The sequence below is a fragment of the Pleurodeles waltl genome, chromosome 5 (assembly GCF_031143425.1).
Source record: "Pleurodeles waltl isolate 20211129_DDA chromosome 5, aPleWal1.hap1.20221129, whole genome shotgun sequence".
In the NCBI taxonomy this organism is placed as follows: Eukaryota; Metazoa; Chordata; class Amphibia; order Caudata; family Salamandridae; genus Pleurodeles; species Pleurodeles waltl.
The window spans coordinates 16,188,570-16,214,744 of record NC_090444.1 but is presented as its reverse complement, the minus strand read 5'-3'; the positions used below and the strand labels follow the sequence as shown (position 1 = coordinate 16,214,744).

General features: G+C 47.1%; 1 protein-coding gene across 1 annotated transcript in view; it reads left to right on the top strand.

Moving 5' to 3' along the window:
• The window catches only part of LOC138295289 (uncharacterized), a 114,753-nt gene that overhangs the window by 34,533 nt on the left and 54,045 nt on the right, over positions 1–26,175 (top strand). The window contains exon 3 of the mRNA XM_069233494.1: positions 25,616–25,691. Coding sequence (XP_069089595.1) covers positions 25,616–25,691 — 76 coding nt within the window. The remainder of the gene's footprint in view (positions 1–25,615; positions 25,692–26,175) is intronic.

The following is a 26,175-nucleotide window of genomic DNA, read 5'->3' as shown; positions in this document are numbered from 1 at the left end:
ACCGCAAGTCACAGCCGGACACGACGACACACTGACGACTGCCCGGAAGTGCCCCCCAACTGACCTTAGTAAGGTGGCGCTGTGACCCCCAGCGGCCGAGATAAAGCAATACCCTGGGTCCTGGTCAGCTAACGTCGGACCAGGTGAAAACCAGCTCCCCCCAAGCTGAAAAAGGATCAGGAGGAAACCCCAGTCGAGCGACTTCAGGAACACCCCAGACCTCCGACCAGAGTGCCCCCGTTGTCTTGTAAGACGCCCTCCAAGAGACTCACCTCCAGCTCCAGTGGACTCTGTTGCGCAAATCCTCCAAGACGCCCTGCACCTGGCCGCCCTGGGCCTTGCATCGAGGGAACAGCTGTGTGCCCTGGGTCCCCAACCCCTTGCGACCTAAACAGCCCAAGGGGACCCCTAGGCACCAATTTGATTTTACAAACCAGCTCCTTTTCCAAGTGGCCCATCCAGGTGGCCCTTTGCCTGTGCCAAGAACTTCTCCAACGCTGCTCCCTCCGAAACCGGGAGCCGCTCGAGGCTCTCCAGCTGGCACGAGGTGCCCACCGACTACTGCGACCACCCTGCAAAAGAAGAGACTGGTAACCCAACTGTGCCATTTTAAATTCATTTTTAAAAGTGAGTGCCTATTGATTCCAATGGTGCGTAATTACGCACAGAAATATAAACTTTATTAAAATTTTGCTTAACGTATTCTAAAGATTTTGGTCTTAAAAATTATATAAAAGTCTGCAGTATTTTTGAGTTATTAATTGAGTGTGTGTGGTGCATGATTGGAGTTGTGAGTACATCAAATACTTAGCACATCTCCTGGATTAGCCTAATTGCTTGAGCAGCTACCTTACAAATTAGAGCATTAGGTGGTCTGCTTTTTACCCCTGAAGACTAACATGTGGTTGTTCGGACCCTCTGCATAGTGTACTTGGTTTTTGTACACTACATAGAGGGCCAGCCTCCAACAGTGGTTACAGACAGTTGGCCGCAAGGCTTCGCCACAGCCAGGCCCTGCATCCAACCGCAGCCGTGCATGGCCAAAAGCTGTGGGTGGCATGGGGTTGGGTGGTTATAGAGTTTGGCCGCATGGCCTGGCCATAGGGTTGGGTGGTTATAGGCAATTGGCCATAGGGCCTGACCGCAGGCCAGCTCGCCCATATGGGGCACAGGGTCTGGTGGTTATAAGGGCTTGGCCACAGGGACCCGTGCACGGCTGTGGTTGGATTGGCGTATATCAATTCAAATTGATTTACTTTTAAAAAAACATAGAAATTCACTGAAAAAAACAAAGGTCACAGGGATGCTATAGTTAGGAAATAGTATTAAAAAAACTTTAGACATTCACTTAAAAAAACAAAGGTTACAGGGACGTTATTGTTACGTCCTGAATTTACTCACACAAACCAGAGAAATTCAGCAGTTATAGTTAGTTATTTCAAGTAACTATTACTGCTAATTATCCCACAAATTACAACACTCATGACATCTTTGATATCATCATTGATAATGTCACTGGAACATCTGCAGTAAAAATATTGATCAGATAACTGTGGGTAAATCCATTCATGAGATTGTGGAAAAGATATTGATGACATCTTAGTGATCTGGAAAGGAACCAGCGAGGAAGCAACTGAGTTCAACACCTTGCTCAATACCCTTGACCCTTTCTTAGAATTAACAATGACCATGAATTATATAGAAATCACATTTTTGGATTTGGGAATATACCATGAGGGAGGAGTCCTAAAAAACAAGGTTTATTACAAACCCACTGATAAGAATAGCCTTGAGAGAGGTTCTACCAGTAGGACCGTTCTCAAGACTCAGACAGAACTGTACAGACATAGTGGAATATCAAGAACATGCAAGGAAACTTACTGACAAGCTAACAGAGAAAAAGAACCTGGAAAGAACTATCGAAAAAAAGTAAAAAAATGACCTAGGAATAATTACAGCGATGCCCTGCTGGGCACATACAAGAAAACATGGAAACTAAGACTAATATGTGTCACTACCTTTTGCACTAGTTCTAATGCAGTCAGTAAAATAATAAACAAACACTGGGGAATTCTAAATTCAGGAAACCTGAGAATTGAACAGCCCTTTTTTCATTTAAGATAAGCCAGAACCTTTGAGACACATGTGTACAAACACGCCCTTAACAGAAAAACACCAAAACCCAATTGACACTCAAACACCCCAAACCCAAGAGGACACCAACCATGTGGTGGATGCGGGGTGTGCCAGTTTACAAGGAAATATAAATCACTGGACCTGGGACTTAGCAATCCCTGGGTACTAAACCATTTGACAAATTGAAATTTGAGGAATGTCTTCTATGTCCTCAAATGTCCATGTAACCTTCCATATTTTGGAATGACAACAAGAAACGTATGAACATGCATAACGGAACATAGGAGTACTATTAGATCAAGAGGGACAACATGAAACATACAAAACACAATATGGAACTAAACTACACTACACATGACATAGAATGGTATGTTATGCAAAATTGTTTTAACAATACCCATAAATATAATGGGATGGTCCACGGGAGGCAGCCCTGTGAAATACACAAAATGGATATTTCCCACCCACCAAAAACTTTCTGCTATCTTCCTGCTTTTGTTTTTACCCCCACCAGGTACTTTTCCTAGATACCAAAGGACGACAGGTAGGTCCCCTCTTCACAATGTGCCACTCCATTTCTTGAATCAGGGTGAGGGTCTCACGCACTTGCCCTGACAAATGCCTGAGATCTTTATAGGCTATGAGAAGGGCAGAAACATGTCAGCACCACAGAGGTATGCTAGGGTCATAATGCCCACTGACATTCTCGGAGAAATACCTTCACTGTATTTTTTGGCTATACCCAGGGTACTACCTTAAAAAGCACACATTGTTCTCTACACTAAGGTATTTTTAATACAACTAACTGGATCTGAATCAGTTATCCAGAAAGAATAATATCTATGAACTCCCTCAAAGTAGACCAACTTGAGGTTGAGTCCACCCTGGGTTTATCATCTTACCAGGGTGGGACGAGGTGGCCCATGATGAAGCATGCCACATTACGTGAGTGAGCCCACCTCGTCCATCCTTTGGGCTTTCCGGTCTTTAAGATAGGAAGTATAGTGGCAGGGTGACAGGTACTCCTAGTATTCACATTCTTCTCACCACTGCAGAGAGCGCTGCAGTTGTTTGCATTACATATTAGACTCAATTTTTATACTTTGCACCTCATCAACACCTGCTTCACTTGATGATAAATTACGAGTGCAATTTGGTGTTTTTTCAAATATTCATAATTTGCAAATAAATTATAAGTGATATTTGTGAACGCGTGTTTGGTAATTGCTGAATAGAAATTTCTGCTCCTGTTAGATCTGACAGCCTTATGATTGCCTTCCCCCAACTTTTTGCCTGCCTGCCTTCATTCTTTTGACCTCCTTTTTGCTGGTTTTAGGCCTCGCACTTCACCAATGCTAACCAGTGCTAAAGTGCTTGTGCTCTCTCCCTGAAAGATGGTAAAATTGGCTCATACTCAATTGGCCTATTTTCTTTTCTTATAAATCCCTAGTAAAGTGTGCTGCATATGCTCAGTGCCTGTAAGTTGTTTGTACCACCCACATAAGTAGCACCTTAGCCATGTCTCAGACTTGCCATTGCAGGGCCTGTGTGTGCAGTTTATTGCCAATTCCTCCTAAAATAATTTCCCAAACCTTGCATTCCCCTTTTATTACATATGCCCCCTAAGGTGGCCCTAAATAGCCCATAGGGCAGGGTAGCATGTAACTACACGGTAGGACAAGGACATGTACTTTTAAGATTTACATGCCCTGGTAGTGAAAAACTCCCAAATTTGTTTTTCACTACCATGAGGACTACTCCTCTTATAGGATAACATTGGGAATTCCTTTATATACTTTAAAGCTGTAATTCCTGATTAGAAAGGAGTAGCTGCATCATGTTTCATATCATTGGATTGGTAATGATAAATCCTCTTTATTGGTAAAGTCAGGGTTAACGCTACTCTTTTAGAAATGCCCCTTTTAGAAAGTGGACATTTCTCTGCTCTATAGCTCTGTGTGCCTGCAGTCTGTCTCCATTACATGTCTAGAGTGGATGACAGCTACACTTTGTGCATTCCCTCCAGACAGCCACAAACACAGGAACATTAGGTGTGTCTGAATACTCATCTACATTTTGATGGCTTTTCCTGGGCAGGAAGGGCATGAGAGGATGACACTTGCACCTGAACAGGCAGTAGCTGTCCCCACACAAAGGGCTGATTACGCCCTACTAACAGTCTGGCGCCAGTGCTGGGAAGAAAGGGCCTCTAAGCACTTCAAATACCCTTCTTTGAAGTCTCCCCCACTTCAAAGGCACAACTGGGTATAAGTACTGTCTCTGACCCCACCAAATCAGACACTTCTCGACTTACCGGTTGTAGGAAAGTACCATCTTGCCTGGCATGTTACCCCCATATGTCACTGTATATATGTTTTTTTAGTTGTATGTGTCACTGGGACCCTGCCAGGCAGGGCCCCAGTGCTCATAAGTGTGCCCTGTATGTGTTACCTGTTTTATGACTAACTGTCTCACTGAGGCTCTGCTATTCAGAACCTCAGTGGTTATGCTCTCTCATTTCTTTCCAAATTGTCACTAACAGGCTAGTGACCAATTTTCACCAATTCACATTGGCATACTGGAACACCCTTATAATTCCCTAGTATATGGTACTGAGGTACCCAGGATATTGGGGTTCCAGGAGATCCTTATGGGCTGCAGCATTTCTTTTGCCACCCATAGGGAGCTCTGACAATTCTTACACAGGCCTGCCACTGCAGCCTGAGTGAAATAACGTCCACGTTATTTCACAGCCATTTACCACTGCACTTAAGTAACTTATAAGTCACCTATATGTCTAACCTTTACCTGGTAAAGGTTAGGTGCTCAGTTACTTAGTGTGAGGGCACCCTGGCACTAGCCAAGGTGCCCCCACATGGTTCAGGGCAAATTCCCCGGACTTTGTGAGTGCGGGGACACCATTACACGCGTGCACTACACATAGGTCACTACCTATGTGTAGCTTCACAATGGTAAGTCCGAATATGGCCATGTAACATGTCTAAGATCATGGAATTGCCCCCTCTATGCCATCCTGGCATTGTTGGCACAATCCCATGATCCCACGGGTCTCTAGCACAGACCCGGGTACTGCCAAACTGCCTTTTCAGGGGTTTCACTGCAGCTGCTGCTGCCAACCCCTCAGACAGGTTTCTGCCCTCCTGGGGTCCAGCCAGGCTTGGCCCAGGAAGGCAGAACAAAGGACTTCCTCAGAGAGAGGGTGTTACACCCTCTACCTTTGGAAAAAGGTGTTAAGGCAGGGGAGGAGTAGCCTCCCCCAGCCTCTGGAAATGCTAAGAAAACAGTGAGGGTTAGAAAAATAGCCCACCCCAAGACTCTGAAAAGTGAGTGCAAAGTGCACTAAAGTTCCCCAAAGAGCACAGAAGTTGTGATAGGGGAATTCTGCAGGAAAGACCAACACCAGCAATGCAACAATGATGGATTTCCAGACTAGAGTACCTGTGGAACAAGGGGACCAAGTCCAAAAGTCACGATCAAGTCGAGAGTGGGCAGATGCCCAGGAAATTACAGCTGGGGGTCCAAAGAAGCTGCTACTGGACAGTAGAAGCTGAGGATTCTGCAAGAACGACAAGGGCTAGAAACTTCCCCTTTAGAGGATGGATGTCTCACATCGTGAAGAGTTGTGCAGAAGTGTTTTTCTGACGAAAGACCGCAAACAAACCTTGCTAGCTGCACGTTTGCGGTTTAGGGTTTTTGGATGCTGCTGTGGCCCAGGAGGGACCAGGATGTCGCCAATTGCGTGAGGGGACAGAGGGGGCGTCCAGCAAGACAAGGAGCCCTCTCAGAAGCAGGCAGCACCCATAGAAGTGCCAAAACAGGCACTACAAAGTGGAGTGAAACAGTGCTCACCCGAAGTTGCACAAGAGAGTCCCACGCCGCCGGAGGACAACTCAGGAGGTCGTGCAATGCAGGTTAGAGTGCCGTGGACCCAGGCTTGGCTGTGCACAAAGGAAATCCTGGAAAAGTGCACAGGAGCTGGAGTAGCTGCAAAAGACGTGGTTCCCAGCAATGCAGTCTGACGTGGGGAGGCAAGGACTTACCTCCACCAAACTTGGACTGAAGAGTCACTGGACTGTGGGAGTCACTTGGACAGAGTTGTTGAGTTCAAGGGACCTCGCTCGTCGTGCTGAGAGGAGGCCCAGAGGACTGGTAATGCAGTTCTTTGGTGCCTGCGGTAGCAGGGGGAAGATTCCGTCGACCCACGGGAGATTTCTTCGGAGCTTCTAGTGCAGAGAGGAGGCAGACTACCCCCACAGCATGCACCACCAGGAAAACAGTTGAGAAGGCGGCAGGATCAGCATTACAAGGTCGCAGTAGTCATCTTTGCTACTTTGTTGCAGTTTTGCAGGCTTCCAGTGCGGTCAGCAGTCGATTCCTTGGCAGAAGGTGAAGAGAGAGATGCAGAGGAACTCTGACGAGCTCTTGCATTCGTTATCTAAGGAAATCCCCAAAGCAGAGACCCTAAATAGCCAGAAAAGAGGGTTTGGCTACTTAGGAGAGAAGATAGGCTAGCAACACCTGAAGGAGCCTATCAGAAGGAGTCTGACGTCACCTGCTGGCCCTGGCCACTCACAGCAGTCCAGTGTGCCAGCAGCACCTCTGTTTCCAAGATGGCAGAGGTCTGGAGCACACTGGAGGAGCTCTGGGCACCTCCCAGGGGAGGTGCAGGTCAGGGGAGTGGTCACTCCCCTTTCCTTTGTCCAGTTTCGCGCCAGAGCAGGGCTGAGGGATCCCTGAACCGGTGTAGACTGGCTTATGCAGAAATGGGCACCATCTGTGCCCATGAAAGCATTTCCAGGGGCTGGGGGAGGCTACTCCTCCCCTGCCTTCACACCATTTTCCAAAGGGAGAGGGTGTAACACCCTCTCTCAGAGGATGTCCTTTGTTCTGCCATCCTGGGACAAGCCTGGCTGGACCCCAGGAGGGCAGAAACCTGTCTGAGGGATTGGCAGCAGCAGCAGCTGCAGTGAAACCCCTGAAAAGGCAGTTTGGCAGCACCAGGGTCTGTGCTACAGACCACTGGGATCATGGGATTGTGCCAACTATGCAAGGATGGCATAGAGGGGGCAATCCCATGATCATAGACATGTTACATGGCCATATTCGGAGTTACCATTGTGAAGCTACACATAGGTAGTGACCTATGTGTAGTGCACGCGTGTAATGGTGTCCCCGCACTCACAAAGTCCGGGGAATTTGCCCTGAACAATGTGGGGGCACCTTGGCTAGTGCCAGGGTGCCCTCACACTAAGTAACTTTGCACCTAACCTTTACCAGGTAAAGGTTAGACATATAGGTGACTTATAAGTTACTTAAGTGCAGTGGGAAATGGCTGTGAAATAACGTGGACGTTATTTCACTCAGGCTGCAGTGGCAGGCCTGTGTAAGAATTGTCAGAGCTCCCTATGGGTGGCAAAAGAAATGCTGCAGCCCATAGGGATCTCCTGGAACCCCAATACCCTGGGTACCTCAGTACCATATACTAGGGAATTATAAGGGTGTTCCAGTAAGCCAATGTAAATTGGTAAAATTGGTCACTAGCCTGTTAGTGACAATTTGAAAGAAATGAGAGAGCATAACCACTGAGGTTCTGGATGGCAGAGCCTCAGTGAGACAGTTAGTCATAACACAGGTAACACATTCAGGCACACTTATGAGCACTGGGGCCCTGGCTGGCAGGGTCCCAGTGACACATACAACTAAAACAACATATATACAGTGAAAAATGGGGGTAACATGCCAGGCAAGATGGTACTTTCCTACACTTACCACTTTTGTCATTGTACTTTTCATAAGAGAAAAATATACAAAACAAGTTCAGTGTATGTACACCTAACCAAAAAGTTTTGCTTTTCTCCTTTCACTTCTTTGCTAAAGTGCTGAAAAGTACTTCTAAACTTTCTAAAAAGTTCTTTAAAAGTTTTAAAAGTTTTTTTTTTCTGTCTTTCAAAAAGTTCTGAAAAACTTTTTCTATCACTTAAACACTTTCTAAAATGTCTGGCACAGGCCAAACTGTTGATCTGTCCAAACTTGCTTATGATCACCTTAGCTGGAAAGGAGCAAGGAGTCTCTGCATAGAAAGAGGTTGAAGTGTAGGGAAGAATCCTCCTAGAGAACTGTTGGTTAATATGCTTGTTGAACAGGATAAGGCCAGAGGTGGCACTTCTGGTGAGAAATTAGCTGATGATTCCCAATCTGATCCTGGGGCACCCCTAGCAAAAGATTTAGAAGGGAAACTTCCTAGCCTGCCCATTAGCAGACAACCTAGCATAGCTGGTACTGATGTAGAGTCACATCACAGTAATAGTGTTGCCTAACATCACAGTAAGAGTATTCCTTCTCATCATAGTAGAAGTGCTGTTTCTGTTAGCCAGGCTGTTAGGGTGCCATCTGTTAGAGACAGGTCTCCTTCTGTTCACTCTCACCATACTTCTGTTTCAAGGAATGTCCCACCCACCCACCCTGAGGACAGAGTGTTAGAAAGGGAGCTCAATAGATTGAGAGTGGAAGAATCCAGACTGAAGCTCAAGAAGCAACAGCTGGATTTAAATAGGCAGGCCTTAGAAATAGAAAGAGAAAGACAGAAAATTGGGTTAGAAACCCATGGTGGTAGCAGCAGTATTCCCCATAGTCATCCTGCAAGAGAGCATGATTCAAGGAATCTGCACAAGATAGTTCCCCCTTATAAGGAGGGGGATGACATTAACAAGTGGTTTGCAGCACTTAAGAGGGCCTGTGTTGTACAGGATGTCCCTCAAAGGCAGTGGGCTGCTATCCTATGGCTATCATTTAGTGGAAAGGGTAGGGATAGGCTCCTTACTGTGAAAGAAAGTGATGCCAATAATTTTACAGTTCTTAAGAATGCACTCCTGGATGGTTATGGCTTAACCACTGAACAGTACAGGATGAAGTTCAGAGAAACCAAAAAGGAGTCTTCACAAGACTGGGTAGACTTTGTTGACCATTCAGTGAAGGCCTTGGAGGGGTGGTTACATGGCAGTAAAGTTACTGATTATGAAAGCCTGTATAACTTAATCCTGAGAGAGCACATACTTAATTGTGTGTCTGATTTGTTGCACCAGTACCTGGTAGACTCTGATCTGACCTCTCCCCAAGAATTGGGAAAGAAGGCAGACAAATGGGTCAGAACAAGGGTGAACAGAAAAGTTCATACAGGGGGTGACAAAGATGGCAAGAAGAAGGATCGTAAGTCTTCTGACAAGGGTGGGGACAAATCTAAAAATGAGTCTTCATCAGGCCCACAAAAACACTCTGGTGGGGGTGGTGGGCCCAAATCCTCTTCAAATCAAAACAAAGAAAATAAACCATGGTGCTATTTATGTAAAATAAAAGGCCATTGGACAACAGATCCCAGTTGTCCAAAGAAAAGCACCAAGCCTCCTACCACTACAACCCCTGCTGCTACACCTATTGACCCTAGTAATAGCAGTGGTGGTGGGAGCAAATCTACTAATAGCCAATCCAAGGGAGTAGCTGGGCTCACTTTTGGTAACTTAGTTGGGGTTGGTCTGATTAGGGAGACTACAGAGGCTGTATTAGTCTCTGAGGGGGCTATTGATTTAGCCACCTTGGTTGCTTGTCCCCTTAACATGGATAAGTACAAGCAACTACCCCTAATAAATGGTGTTGAGGTTCAGGCCTACAGGGACACTGGTGCCAGTGTTACAATGGTAATAGAGAAACTGGTCCACCCTGAACAACACCTACTTGGTCACCAGTACCAAGTAACCGATGCTCATAACAACACTCTTAGCCACCCCATGGCTGTTGTGAATCTCAACTGGGAGGGGGTTACTGGCCCAAAGAAAGTTGTGGTTGCCTCAGATTTACCTGTAGACTGTCTATTAGGAAATGATTTAGAGACATCAGCTTGGGCAGAAGTGGAGTTGGAGGCTCATGCAGCAATGCTGGGCATTCCAGGGCATATTTTTGCTTTGACCAGGGCTCAGGCCAAAAAGCAAAAAGGACAGGGTGACTTGGATCCTGGAAGAATGGACCAAGTGCTCCCTAAAGCTAGGGTTAGCAAAGGTAAAACACTACCTACTATCCCTCCCTCTACAGTGGATTCTTCTTCTGAGGAAGAAGAATTTCCACCCTGTGCAGAACCTACACCAGAGGAGCTGGAAGCAGACACTGCTGAGCTTTTGGGTGAAGGGGGCCTGCCAGGGAGGAGCTGAGTGTGGCACAGCAGACCTGTCCCACACTAGAGGGTCTAAGGCAGCAAGCTGTCAAACAAGCAAATAGGGATGTCAGTGACTCACACAGAGTTTACTGGGAGGACAACCTCTTGTACACTGAAGCAAGGGATCCAAAACCTGGAGCTGCCAGGAGATTGGTGATTCCTCAGGAGTACAGAAAGTTCCTCCTAACTCTAGCCCAAGACATTCCCTTAGCTGGACATTTGGGGCAAATGAAAACTTGGGACAGGCTTGTTCCCTTGTTTCATTGGCCTAGAATGTCAGAGGACACAAAGGAATTTTGTAAGTCCTGTGAAACCTGTCAAGCCAGTGGCAAGACAGGTGGCACTCCAAAGGCACCCCTTATTCCACTACCTGTGGTTGGGGTTCCCTTTGAAAGGGTAGGGGTTGACATAGTTGGCCCCCTTGACCCTCCTACTGCTTCAGGCAATAGGTTTATCTTGGTGGTAGTGGACCATGCCACCAGATATCCTGAAGCAATTCCTCTAAGGACCACTACAGCTCCTGCAGTGGCAAAGGCCCTCCTGGGAATCTTTTCCAGGGTGGGCTTCCCAAAAGAGGTGGTATCAGACAGGGGAAGCAATTTCATGTCTGCTTACTTAAAGGCCATGTGGAAGGAGTGTGGTGTGACATACAAGTTCACCACACCCTATCATCCACAAACAAATGGACTGGTGGAGAGATTTAACAAAACTCTCAAAGGCATGATTATGGGACTCCCTGAAAAACTCAGCAGGAGATGGGATATCCTATTACCTTGCCTCCTTTTTGCTTACAGGGAGGTACCCCAAAAAGGAGTGGGCTTCAGCCCCTTTGAACTCCTATTTGGAAACCCTGTGAGAGGTCCTCTAAAACTTGTTAAGGAGGGTTGGGAACAACCTTTAAAAGCTCCAAAGCAAGACATAGTGGACTATGTACTTGGCCTCAGATCAAGTATGGCTGAGTACATGAAAAAGGCCAATAAAAACCTTCAGGCCAGCCAAGAGCTCCAGAAGCAATGGCATGACCAGAAGGCTGTTTTGGTTCAGTACCAACCATGGCAGAAAGTGTGGGTCTTGGAGCCTGTGGCCCCAAGAGCACTCCAAGACAAATGGAGTGGACCCCACATAATTGTTGAAAAGAAGGGTGAAGTCACCTACTTAGTTGACTTAGGCACTGCCAGGAGTCCCCTTAGGGTGCTCCATGTCAATCGCCTGAAACCCTACTATGACAGGGCTGATCTCACCCTGCTCATGGCAACTGATGAGGGACAGGAAGAAGAAAGTGACCCTCTCCCTGATCTCTTCTCTTCCACAGAACAAGATGCTCTAGTGGAAGGTGTAGTTTTGGCAGATTGTCTTACTGCTGAGCAGAAAGACCAATGCATAAATCTCCTGGGTCAGTTTTCTGAACTCTTCTCTACTTTGCCAGGTACCACTTCTTGGTGTGAGCACACTATAGATACTGGAGACCGCTTGCCTATCAAAAGTAAGATCTATAGGCAGCCTGACCATGTCAGAGACTGCATAAAGCAAGAGGTACAGAAAATGTTAGAACTGGGAGTGGTTGAGCACTCTGAAAGTCCATAGGCCTCGCCTGTGGTACTTGTACCAAAACCTCATTCCAAGGATGGAAAGAAGGAAATGCGGTTTTGTGTAGACAATAGAGGTCTCAACCAGGTAACCAAAACTGATGCTCACCCTATACCCAGGGCAGAAGAGCACATAGATACACTGGCATCTGCCAAGTATCTAAGCACTTTTGATTTGACTGCAGGGTATTAGCAGATCAAATTATCAGTAGATGCTAAACCTAAAACTGCATTTTCAACCATTGGAGGACATTACCAATTCACAGTAATGCCTTTTGGATTGAAAAATGCACCTGCCACTTTTCAAAGGTTGGTGAACACAGTCCTGCAAGGGCTGGAAGCTTTTAGTGCAGCATATCTAGATGATATAGCTGTCTTTAGCTCCAGCTGGGATGATCACCTGGTCCACCTTTGGAACGTTTTGGAGGCCCTGCAAAAGGCAGGCCTCACTATCAAGGCTTCAAAGTGCCAGATAGGGCAGGGGAAGGTGGTTTATCTGGGACACCTGGTTGGTGGATGTGAGAAGGTAGCCTCTTTCTAGCCTTGTTACCCCCACTTTTGGCCTGTTTGTGAGTGTATGTCAGGGTGTTTGTCACTGTTTTCACTGTCTCACTGGGATCCTGATAGCCAGGCCTCAGTGCTCATAGTGAAAACACCATGTTTTCAGTATGGTTGTTATGTGTCACTGGGATCCTGCTGGTCAGGACCCCAGTGCTCATAGGTTTGTGGCCTATATGTATGTGTCACTGGGACCCTGTCACACAGGGCCCCAGTGCTCATAGGTGTACATGTGTATGTTCCCTGTGTGGTGCCTAACTGTCTCACTGAGGCTCTGCTAACCAGAACCTCAGTGGTTATGCTCTCTCATTACTTCCAAATTGTCACTAACAGGCTAGTGACCATTTTTACCAATTTACATTGGCTTACTGGAACACCCTTATAATTCCCTAGTATATGGTACTGAGGTACCCAGGGTATTGGGGTTCCAGGAGATCCCTATGGGCTGCAGCATTTCTTTTGCCACCCATAGGGAGCTCTGACAATTCTTACACAGGCCTGCCACTGCAGCCTGAGTGAAATAACGTCCACGTTATTTCACAGCCATTTTACACTGCACTTAAGTAACTTATAAGTCACCTATATGTCTAACCTTTACCTGGTAAAGGTTGGGTGCAAAGTTACTTAGTGTGAGGGCACCCTGGCACTAGCCAAGGTGCCCCCACATTGTTCAGAGCCAATTCCCTGAACTTTGTGAGTGCGGGGACACCATTACACGTGTGCACTACATATAGGTCACTACCTATATGTAGCTTCACCATAGTAACTCTGAATATGGCCATGTAACATGTCTCTGATCATGGAATTGCCCCCTCTATGCCATCCTGGCATAGTTGGCACAATCCCATGATCCCAGTGGTCTGTAGCACAGACCCTGGTACTGCCAAACTGCCCTTCCTGGGGTTTCACTGCAGCTGCTGCTGCTGCCAACCCCTCAGACAGGCATCTGCCCTCCTGGGGTCCAGCCAGGCCTGGCCCAGGATGGCAGAACAAAGAACTTCCTCTGAGAGAGGGTGTGACACCCTCTCCCTTTGGAAAATGGTGTGAAGGCAGGGGAGGAGTAGCCTCCCCCAGCCTCTGGAAATGCTTTCTTGGGCACAGATGTGCCCAATTCTGCATAAGCCAGTCTACACCGGTTCCCCCTGAGAGCCCCTGCTCTGGCGAGAAACTGGACAAAGGAAAGGGGAGTGACCACTCCCCTGACCTGCACCTCCCCTGGGAGGTGTCCAGAGCTCCTCCAGTGTGCTCCAGACCTCTGCCATCTTGGAAACAGAGGTGCTACTGGCACACTGGACTGCTCTGAGTGGCCAGTGCCACCAGGTGACGTCAGAGACTCCTGCTGATAGGCTCCTTCAGGTGTTAGTAGCCTATCCTCTCTCCTAGGTAGCCAAACCCTCTTTTCTGGCTATTTAGGGTCTCTGTCTCTGGGGAAACTTGAGATAACGAATGCATGAGCTCAGCCGAGTTCCTCTGCATCTCTCTCTTCACCTTCTGATAAGGAATCGACCGCTGACCGCGCTGGAAGCCTGCAAACCTGCAACATAGTAGCAAAGACGACTACTGCAACTCTGTAACGCTGATCCTGCCGCCTTCTCGACTGTTTTCCTGCTTGTGCATGCTGTGGGGGTAGCCTGCCTCCTCTCTGCACCAGAAGCTCCAAAGAAATCTCCCGTGGGTCGACGGAATCTTCCCCCTGCAACCGCAGGCACCAAAAAGCTGCATTACCGGTCCCTTGGGTCTCCTCTCAGCACAACGAGCGAGGTCCCTCGAATCCAGCGACTCTGTCCAAGTGACCCCCACAGTCCAGTGACTCTTCAGCCCAAGTTTGGTGGAGGTAAGTCCTTGCCTCACCTCGCTGGGCTGCATTGCTGGGAACCGCGACTTTGCAAGCTACTCCGGCCCCTGTGCACTTCCGGCGGAAATCCGTTGTGCACAGCCAAGCCTGGGTCCACGGCACTCTAACCTGCATTGCACGACTTTCTAAGTTGGTCTCCGGCGACGTGGGACTCCTTTGTGCAACTTCAGCGAGCACCGTTTCATGCATCCTCGTAGTGCCTGTTTCTGGCACTTCTCTGGGTGCTACCTGCTTCAGTGAGGGTTCTTTGCCTTGCTCGACGTCCCCTCTCTCTTCAGGTCTAATTTGCGACCTCCTGGTCCCTCCTGGGCCCCAGCAGCGTCCAAAAACGCCAAACGCACGATTTGCAGCTAGCAAGGCTTGTTGGCGTTCTTTCGGCGGGAAAACACTTCTGCACGACTCTCCACGGCGAGAGGGATCCGTCCACCAAAGGGGAAGTCTCTAGCCCTTTTCGTTCCTGCAGAAACCTCAGCTTCTTCTGTCCAGTTGAAGCTTCTTTGCACCCGCAGCTGGCATTTCCTGGGCATCTGCCCATCTCCGACTTGCTTGTGACTTTTGGACTTGGTCCCCTTGTTCCACAGGTACCCTAGATTGGAAATCCACAGTTGTTGCATTGCTGGTTTGTGTCTTTCCTGCATTATTCCTCTAACACGACTATTTTGTCCTTAGGGGAACTTTAGTGCACTTTGCACTCACTTTTCAGGGTCTTGGGGAGGGTTATTTTTCTAACTCTCACTATTTTCTAATAGTCCCAGCGACCCTCTACAAGGTCACATAGGTTTGGGGTCCATTCGTGGTTCGCATTCCACTTTTGGAGTATATGGTTTGTGTTGCCCCTATCCCTATGTTTCCCCATTGCATCCTATTGTAACTATACATTGTTTGCACTGTTTTCTAAGACTATACTGCATATTTTTGCTATTGTGTATATATATCTTGTGTATATTTCCTATCCTCTCACTGAGGGTACACTCTAAGATACTTTGGCATATTGTCATAAAAATAAAGTACCTTTCTTTTTAGTATAACTGTGTATTGTGCTTTCTTATGATATTGTGCATATGACACTAAGTGGTACTGTAGTAGCTTCACACGTCTCCTAGTTCAGCCTAAGCTGCTCTGCTAAGCTACCATTATCTATCAGCCTAAGCTGCTAGACACCCTATACACTAATAAGGGATAACTGGGCCTGGTGCAAGTACCCCTTGGTACTCACTACAAGCCAGTCCAGCCTCCTACATTGGTTGTGCAGTGGTGGGATAAGTGCTTGAGACTACTTACCACTCTTGTCATTGTACTTTTCATAAGAGAAAAATATACAAAACAAGGTCAGTGTATATACACATAGCCAAAAAGTTTTGCATTTCCTCTTTTCACTCTTTTCTAAGTGCTGAAAAGTACTTCTAAACTTTCAAAAAGTTCTTAAAAGTTTTAAAAGTTTTTTTCTGTCTTTCCAAAAAGTTCTGAAAACTTTTTTCTCTTTTTCTATCACTTTAACTCTCTCTAAAAATGTCTGGCACAGGCCAAAGTGTTGATCTGTCCAAACTTGCATATGACAACCTTAGCTGGAAGAGGGCAAGGAGTCTCTGTATAGAGAGAGGTTTGAGTGTAGGGAAGAATCCTGCCTTGGAACTGTTAATTAACATGCTTAGAGAACAGGATAAGGCCATAGGTGCCCCATCTGTTGAAAAAGTACCTAATAGTTCCCAATCTGATTCAGGGACTCCCCCAGGAAAAGATTCAGGAAATAAACTTCCTAGCCTGCCCATTACTAGACAATCTAGCATAGATGGTAATGATGATGAGCCACACCAAATAAATAGTGTGGTCTCACATCATAGCAAAAGCATTTATTCTCACCATTCTGGTAGTAATGTTTCTGTAAACCAAGCTGTTAAGTTGGCTTCTGTAAGGGACAGGTCTCCTTCTGTTCATTCCCATCATAGCTCTGTTTCTAGAAATGTCCCTCCCACCAACCCTGATGACAGAATGTTAGAGAGGGAACTCAATAAGTTGAGGGTGGAACAAACCAGACTGAAGCTTAAAAAGCAACAGCTGGATTTGGATAGACAGTCTTTTGAATTAGAGAAGGAAAGACAGAAGTTGGGTTTAGATACCCATGGTGGCAGCAGCAGTATTCCCCATAGTCATCCTGCAAAAGAGCATGATTCCAGGAATCTGCACAAGATAGTTCCCCCTTATAAGGAGGGGGATGACATTAACAAGTGGTTTGCTGCACTTGAGAGGGCCTGTGTTGTACAGGATGTCCCTCAAAGGCAGTGGGCTGCTATCCTATGGCTATCATTTAGTGGAAAGGGTAGGGATAGACTCCTTACTGTGAAAGAAAGTGATGCCAATAATTTTACAGTTCATAAGAATGCACTCCTGGATGGTTATGGCTTAACCACTGAACAGTACAGGATAAAGTTCAGAGAGACCAAAAAGGAGTCTTCACAAGACTGGGTTGATTTCATTGACCATTCAGTGAAGGCCTTGGAGGGGTGGTTACATGGCAGTAAAGTTACTGATTATGAAAGCCTGTATAACACAATCCTGAGAGAGCATATACTTAATAATTGTGTGTCTGATTTGTTACACCAGTACCTGGTAGACTCTGATCTGACCTCTCCCCAAGAATTGGGAAAGAAGGCAGACAAATGGGTCAGAACAAGGATGAACAGAAAAGTTCATACAGGGGGTGACAAAGATGGCAATAAGAAGAAAGATGGTGAAAAATCTCAAGATAAGCATGGGGATAAGGGTAAAACCAAAGATCCCACTTCAAATCTTAAACACTCTTCAGAGGGTGGGGATAAAACTAATTCTTCCTCTTCTTCTCAACCTGCACACATTAAAAAGCCTTGGTGCTTTGTGTGTAAAAACAGAGGCCATAGGCCAGGGGATAAGTCCTGTCCAGGTAAACCCCCTGAGCCTACCACCACTAATACATCAAGCTCTAGTGCCCCTAGCAGTAGTGGTACTAGTGGTGGGACTGCTGGCAACAGTCAAGCAAAGGGTGTAGTTGGGTTCACTTATGGGTCCATAGTGGAAACTGATGTAATCAGTCCCAAGACAGTTTCTGTCACACCTAGTGGCATTGGCCTTGCCACACTGGCTGCTTGTCCCCTTACAATGGATAAGTACAGGCAGACAGTTTCAATAAATGGTGTTGAGGCCTTGGCCTACAGGGACACAGGTGCCAGTTTCACTTTGGTGACTGAAAACCTAGTGCACCCTGATCAACACATCATTGGACAACAGTGTAAGATTATTGATGTCCATAACTCCACTAAGTTTCTTCCCTTAGCTATAATTCAGTTTAGTTGGGGTGGAGTTACTGGCCCTAAGCAGGTGGTGGTATCACCTAGCTTACCTGTAGACTGTCTCTTAGGTAATGACCTAGAGGCCTCAGGTTGGGCTGATGTAGAGTTTTATGCCCATGCAGCCATGCTGGGCATCCCTGAGGAATTGTTCCCTCTCATTTCTACTGAAATGAAAAAGCAAAGGAGAGAAGGCCTGAAAACTCAGGAACCCTCTCCATCAACAGGTAAAAAGGGTATCACAGTATCCCCTAACCACCCTACCATTCAGGATACTATTCCTGTGGTGGGAGAAACCTCTCCTGGGGTGGCACCTGTTCCAAGGGAATCATCAGCTGGCAAAGCTGGACTCCCTGAGGTGGAAGTACCTCTCTGTGGGATAACTAACATTGGTGAGAAAAACAGCACCATTTTAGTTAACATGGAGCATCCCTCCAACCCTCCCAGAGAAACTTTAGTGCAGAAACCCTGCACTACCTCACAACACTTAGGACAGCATCCCTGCCCTAGTGTGGAGCTCATAGGACAGCATCCCTGCCCTGCTCCAACTCAAGAGAAACAGCATCCCTGTTCTCTCTTCCAGCCAGATGGACAAAGTTTTTGCCCAGCTATGGCTTTTCTGAGACAGCATCCCTGTCTGGTATTTCCATCACTACAAATAGGTTCAGTGGACAATTCCCACTGCACTAAACTAAAACTTACTGATAGAAACTCTGAAAATACATCTTCACATTGTTGCTTAGCTAAAGAACTTCAAACAGGGTGGTTTACATCCCCACAGGGAAGTAACCATATAGTGGATGATAAAGGGAGTAACCAGTCTATTGCAGAGCTACTCTCTACTTATCACCACTGAGACAATAAAGTCTCAACTGGCCAAGGTTAGCCTTATTGTCCTTCGTTTGGGGGGGGGTTGTGTGAGAAGGTAGCCTCTTTCTAGCCTTGTTACCCCCACTTTTGGCCTGTTTGTGAGTGTATGTCAGGGTGTTTGTCACTGTTTTCACTGTCTCACTGGGATCCTGATAGCCAGGCCTCAGTGCTCATAGTGAAAACACCATGTTTTCAGTATGGTTGTTATGTGTCACTGGGATCCTGCTGGTCAGGACCCCAGTGCTCATAGGTTTGTGGCCTATATGTATGTGTCACTGGGACCCTGTCACACAGGGCCCCAGTGCTCATAGGTGTACATGTGTATGTTCCCTGTGTGGTGCCTAACTGTCTCACTGAGGCTCTGCTAACCAGAACCTCAGTGGTTATGCTCTCTCATTACTTCCAAATTGTCACTAACAGGCTAGTGACCATTTTTACCAATTTACATTGGCTTACTGGAACACCCTTATAATTCCCTAGTATATGGTACTGAGGTACCCAGGGTATTGGGGCTCCAGGACATCCCTATGGGCTGCAGCATTTCTTTTGCCACCCATAGGGAGCTCTGACAATTCTTACACAGGCCTGCCACTGCAGCCTGAGTGAAATAACGTCCACGTTATTTCACAGCCATTTTACACTGCACTTAAGTAACTTATAAGTCACCTATATGTCTAACCTTTACCTGGTAAAGGTTGGGTGCAGAGTTACTTAGTTTGAGGGCACCCTGGCACTAGCCAAGGTGCCCCCACATTGTTCAGAGCCAATTCCCTGAACTTTGTGAGTGCGGGGACACCATTACACGTGTGCACTACATATAGGTCACTACCTATATGTAGCTTCACCATAGTAACTCTGAATATGGCCATGTAACATGTCTCTGATCATGGAATTGCCCCCTCTATGCCATCCTGGCATAGTTGGCACAATCCCATGATCCCAGTGGTCTGTAGCACAGACCCTGGTACTGCCAAACTGCCCTTCCTGGGGTTTCACTGCAGCTGCTGCTGCTGCCAACCCCTCAGACAGGCATCTGCCCTCCTGGGGTCCAGCCAGGCCTGGCCCAGGATGGCAGAACAAAGAACTTCCTCTGAGAGAGGGTGTGACACCCTCTCCCTTTGGAAAATGGTGTGAAGGCAGGGGAGGAGTAGCCTCCCCCAGCCTCTGGAAATGCTTTCTTGGGCACAGATGTGCCCAATTCTGCATAAGCCAGTCTACACCGGTTCAGGGACCCCTTAGCCCCTGCTCTGGCGCGAAACTGGACAAAGGAAAGGGGAGTGACCACTCCCCTGACCTGCACCTCCCCTGGGAGGTGTCCAGAGCTCCTCCAGTGTGCTCCAGACCTCTGCCATCTTGGAAACAGAGGTGCTGCTGGCACACTGGACTGCTCTGAGTGGCCAGTGCCACCAGGTGACGTCAGAGACTCCTGCTGATAGGCTCCTTCAGGTGTTAGTAGCCTATCCTCTCTCCTAGGTAGCCAAACCCTCTTTTCTGGCTATTTAGGGTCTCTGTCTCTGGGGAAACTTGAGATAACGAATGCATGAGCTCAGCCGAGTTCCTCTGCATCTCTCTCTTCACCTTCTGATAAGGAATCGACCGCTGACCGCGCTGGAAGCCTGCAAACCTGCAACATAGTAGCAAAGGCGACTACTGCAACTCTGTAACGCTGATCCTGCCGCCTTCTCGACTGTTTTCCTGCTTGTGCATGCTGTGGGGGTAGCCTGCCTCCTCTCTGCACCAGAAGCTCCGAAGAAATCTCCCGTGGGTCGACGGAATCTTCCCCCTGCAACCGCAGGCACCAAAAAGCTGCATTACCGGTCCCTTGGGTCTCCTCTCAGCACGACGAGCGAGGTCCCTCGAATCCAGCAACTCTGTCCAAGTGACCCCCACAGTCCAGTGACTCTTCAGCCCAAGTTTGGTGGAGGTAAGTCCTTGCCTCACCTCGCTGGGCTGCATTGCTGGGAACCGCGACTTTGCAAGCTACTCCGGCCCCTGTGCACTTCCGGCGGAAATCCTTTGTGCACAGCCAAGCCTGGGTCCACGGCACTCTAACCTGCATTGCACGACTTTCTAAGTTGGTCTCCGGCGACGTGGGACTCCTTTGTGCAACTTCGGCGAGCACCATTTCACGCATCCTCGTAGTGCCTGTTTCTGGCACTTCTCCGGGTGCTACCTGCTTTGGTGAGGGCTCTTTGTCTTGCTCGACGTCCCCTCTCTCTTCAGGTCCAATTTGCGACCTCCTGGTCCCTCCTGGGCCCCAGCAGCGTCCAAAAACGCCAAACCCACGATTTGCAGCTAGCAAGGCTTGTTGGCGTTCTTTTGGCGGGAAAACACTTCTGCACAACTCTCCACGGCGAGCGGGATCCGTCCACCAAAGGGGAAGTCTCTAGCCCTTTTCGTTCCTGCAGAAACCTCAGCTTCTTCTGTCCAGTCGAAGCTTCTTTGCACCCTCAGCTGGCATTTCCTGGGCATCTGCCCATCTCCGACTTGCTTGTGACTTTTGGACTTGGTCCCCTTGTTCCACAGGTACCCTAGATTGGAAATCCACAGTTGTTGCATTGCTGGTTTGTGTCTTTCCTGCATTATTCCTCTAACACGACTATTTTGTCCTTAGGGGAACTTTAGTGCACTTTGCACTCACTTTTCAGGGTCTTGGGGAGGGTTATTTTTCTAACTCTCACTATTTTCTAATAGTCCCAGCGACCCTCTACAAGGTCACATAGGTTTGGGGTCCATTCGTGGTTCGCATTCCACTTTTGGAGTATATGGTTTGTGTTGCCCCTATCCCTATGTTTCCCCATTGCATCCTATTGTAACTATACATTGTTTGCACTGTTTTCTAAGACTATACTGCATATTTTTGCTATTGTGTATATATATCTTGTGTATATTTCCTATCCTCTCACTGAGGGTACACTCTAAGATACTTTGGCATATTGTCATAAAAAGAAAGTACCTTTATTTTTAGTATAACTGTGTATTGTGTTTTCTTATGATATTGTGCATATGACACCAAGTGGTACTGTAGTAGCTTCACACGTCTCCTAGTTCAGCCTAAGCTGCTCTGCTAAGCTACCATTATCTATCAGCCTAAGCTGCTAGACACCCTATACACTAATAAGGGATAACTGGGCCTGGTGCAAGGTGCAAGTACCCCTTGGTACTCACTACAAGCCAGTCCAGCCTCCTACAGTGGAGAACAGATTGCACCACTTCAGGGGAAAATCCAAACTATTATAGATTGGGTTCCCCCTACAACTCAGACTCAGGTGAGAGCCTTTTTAGGCCTCACTGGGTACTATAGGAGGTTCATAAAGAACTATGGCTCCATTGCAGCCCCTCTTAATGACCTCACATCAAAGAAAATGCCTAAGAAGGTATTATGGACAGCAAACTGTCAGAAAGCTTTTGAGGAGCTGAAGCAGGCCATGTGCTCTGCACCTGTCCTGAAAAGCCCCTGTTACTCCAAAAAATTCATTGTCCAAACTGATGCATCTGAAATAGGGGTAGGGGCAGTCTTATCACAACTTAATTCTGAGGGCCAGGATCAACCTGTTGCTTTTATTAGCAGGAGGTTGACCCCTAGAGAAAAGCGTTGGTCTGCCATAGAGAGGGAGGCCTTTGCTGTGGTTTCTGCACTGAAGAAGTTGAGGCCATACCTGTTTGGCACTCACTTCATTGTACAGACAGACCACAAACCTCTACTTTGGCTAAAACAAATGAAAGGTGAAAATCCTAAATTGTTGAGGTGGTCCATATACCTACAGGGAATTGACTATACAGTGGAACATAGACCTGGGAGTACCCACTCCAATGCAGATGGACTCTCCAGATATTTCCACTTAGACAATGAAGACCCATCATGTCATGATTAGTCTTATTGTCCTTCGTTTGGGGGGGGTTGTGTAGGAAAGTACCATCTTGCCTGGCATGTTACCCCCATATTTCACTGTATATATGTTGTTTTAGTTGTATGTGTCACTGGGACCCTGCCAGCCAGGGCCCCAGTGCTCATAAGTGTGCCCTGTATGTGTTACCTGTGTTATGACTAACTGTCTCACTGAGGCTCTGCTATTCAGAACCTCAGTGGTTATGCTCTCTCATTTCTTTCCAAATTGTCACTAACAGGCTAGTGACCAATTTTCGCCAATTCACATTGGCATACTGGAACACCCTTATAATTCCCTAGTATATGGTACTGAGGTACCCAGGGTATTGGGGTCCCAGGAGATCCCTATGGGCTGCAGCATTTCTTTTGCCACCCATAGGTAGCTCTGACAATTCTTACACAGGCCTGCCACTGCAGCCTGAGTGAAATAACGTCCATGTTATTTCACAGCCATTTACCACTGCACTTAAGTAACTTATAAGTCACCTATATGTCTAACCTTTACCTGGTAAAGGTTAGGTGCAAAGTTACTTAGTGTGAGGGCACCCTGGCACTAGCCAAGGTGCCCCCACATGGTTCAGGGCAAAATCCCCGGACTTTGTGAGTGCGGGGACACCATTACACGCGTGCACTACACATAGGTCACTACCTATGCGTAGCTTCACAATGGTAACTCTGAATATGGCCATGTAACATGTCTAAGATCATGGAATTGCCCCCTCTATGCCATCCTGGCATTGTTGGCACAATCCCATGATCCCACGGGTCTCTAGCACAGACCCGGGTACTGCCAAACTGCCTTTTCAGGGGTTTCATTGCAGCTGCTGCTGCCAACCCCTCAGACAGGTTTCTGCCCTCCTGGGGTCCAGCCAGGCTTGGCCCAGGAAGGCAGAACAAAGGACTTCCTCAGAGAGAGGGTGTTACACCCTCTCCCTTTGGAAAAAGGTGTTAAGGCAGGGGTGGAGTAGCCTCCCCCAGCCTCTGGAAATGCTTTAATGGGCACAGATGGTGCCCATTTCTGCATAAGCCAGTCTACACCGGTTCAGGGACCCCTCAGCCCTGCTCTGGCGCGCAACTGGACAAAGGAAAGGGGAGTGACCACTCCCCTGACCTGCACCTCCCCTGGGAGGTGCCCAGAGCTGCTCCAGTGTGCTCCAGACCTCTGCCATCTTGGAAACAGAGGTGCTGCATGCACACTGGACTGCTCTGAGTGGCCAGGGCCAGCAGGTGACGTCAGACTCCTTCTGATAGGCTCCTTCAGGTGTTGCTAGCCTATCCTCTCTCCTGAGTAGCCAAACCCTCTTTTCTGGCTATTTAGGGTCTCTGCTTTGGGGAATTCCTTAGATAACGAATGCAAGAGCTCATCAGAGTTCCTCTGCATCTCTCTCATTCGTGGTTCGCATTCCACTTTTGGAGTATATGGTTTGTGTTGCCCCTATCCCTATGTGCCCCCATTGCATCCTATTGTAACTATACATTGTTTGCACTGTTTTCTAATACTATACTACATATTTTTGGTATTGTGTACATATATCTTGTGTATATTTGCTATCCTCATACTGAGGGTACTCACTGAGATACTTTGGCATATTGTCATAAAAATAAAGTACCTTTATTTTTAGTATATCTGTGTATTGTGTTTTCTTATGATATTGTGCAAGTGACACTAGTAGTACTGTAGGAGCTTCACTCGTCTCCTAGTTCAGCCTAAGCTGCTCTGCTAAGCTACCATTATCTATCAGCCTATGCTGCTAGACACCCTATACACTAATAAGGGATACCTGGGCCTGGTGCAAGGTGTAAGTACCCCTTGGTACTTACTACAAGCCAGTCCAGCCTCCTACACTGGTGGACTGGACCTGGAAGGACTGCATTCTGCTGTACTGTCCTGCTGCCTGCTGCTCTCTGACCCTGCTGAGGGAGAGCTGGAATCTGCCTTGCATGGCAAGTGATCTCCAAGGCCTTGTTGGCTTGCCTCCTGTTGCTTGAGACTCAGGGATATCAAAGTCTCTACTCATGCTCCTGTGCCTGGTTGACTGTAAGTGGACTCAGCGCTTGCATCACGGAAATGGATGCATCTACTTCCTGCATGTAGCAGAAATTATGTGTTCACCTGGGTGCAGGAGTAGAATCGGTGTATCACTCTCAGCACCAACACATTGCCTTGAGAACCCTAAGCATCGGAACTGCTCTTCGCAGCCGCATCAATCTACAAAGATCACCTCCAGTGCTTGTCTTCGGAACTGACACCTCGCCATCACTGCACAGATTGAGGCATTGTCATCCTTCTGTGGACCCGATCGAGGAATCTCACTGCGCATCTTGCTGGTGCGATCAGGAAAGGTACTTTGTTCATCAGGGCCTGCGTGGGTCCTGTTGCAGGCCTGCACTCCGTCACAGTCTAGCACGGACTAAAATAACCCCGAAACTCCCTATTTGCTTTTAAGTGCTATTTTGCATTTATTAATTGAAAATTCATATCTTGACTTCCACACATTGGATATTTGTTGTTCTAGTCTTATTTTATATATAAACTAATAATCTGTTTTTGTAACCTGGTGTGGAGTCTTTTTGTGGTGTTTTCAGTGTGTTACCGTATGAGTTATTGCACAAATACTTTACACATTGCCTTCTAAGTTGAGTCTGCCTGCTCAGGCCAAGCTACCAGAGGGTGAGCACTGGATAATTTAGGTTGTGTTTTCACTTACCCTGACAAAGATTGTAGTCCCTACTTGGACAGGGTGCATACCTCTGCCAGCTATAGACCCAGCTTCTAACACTTTCCAAATCGCAAAATAGTGATTCCTCTTTCATTGCATCACTGTGCAAAATTTAACAAAAATGCCTATTTTAAAAGCTGCCATACGTAGTAACCTGCTGCTTAGCCATTCCCAAACCAGTTTGTGACTTGTTTTAAGAATTGCTAAAGGTTTTTACATCAGTCCCTGTCTTCCCAAATTAAATGTTGCAAGAACTCTTTGATGCTTGTCTCCTACACTTCACATATATACAGTCAGTAATGTCTAGAATACATTTCCTTCAAGGATAGATACACCTCTGTGCTATCACACACCATAGTCATGTCTTACTCATTAGTTATACGTATTACGTTTTGTGTATGTGCTAAGTGGTATATTTCACCTGTACTAAGAATGTCTCCACATTTGCCTTCTACAGTTCCAGAAGAGTTCATCTACCTTCAAGAAGCTGAGCATCTCATCTCCAAGGCCGAGTGGAGAGCTCAAGACCTAAGGTATGGATTTAGGGATCACATGAGCTCAGACATGTCCACACAAAATGTGAAAGCATTGTGCGGCACAGGGCATCGGAGGCACGATTTCCATCTACACTTTCACACAATTCTAGGATATTCCACTGCAAGAACTTCATCCCCCCATGGTTCTCATGTTTGCTCTTGTCTCATCCAATGTACCTTTTAAGTGAGAGTCAGATATCTGCAGTTCTATTCACTGACTATGTTATACAAGCTTTCAGCAAGGCCTCATGCATTTGGCAACATTCTGTAGGCTTTTTCAAGTTTCACAAATGGTCCAATCACTAACATCTCTTTTTCATCAGATCCAGCCTCCACTCACACAAGCCCTCAACTCTTGGGATCACTTCTTATGATTAAGCAAACCTTCATCTCAGAAGTTCCACAGTAGTCCACATTCTACAGCAAGTTCTGTGCAATTTTCCCACTTGCATTTGCAGCAAACTTTTCTGGAAACTCTACA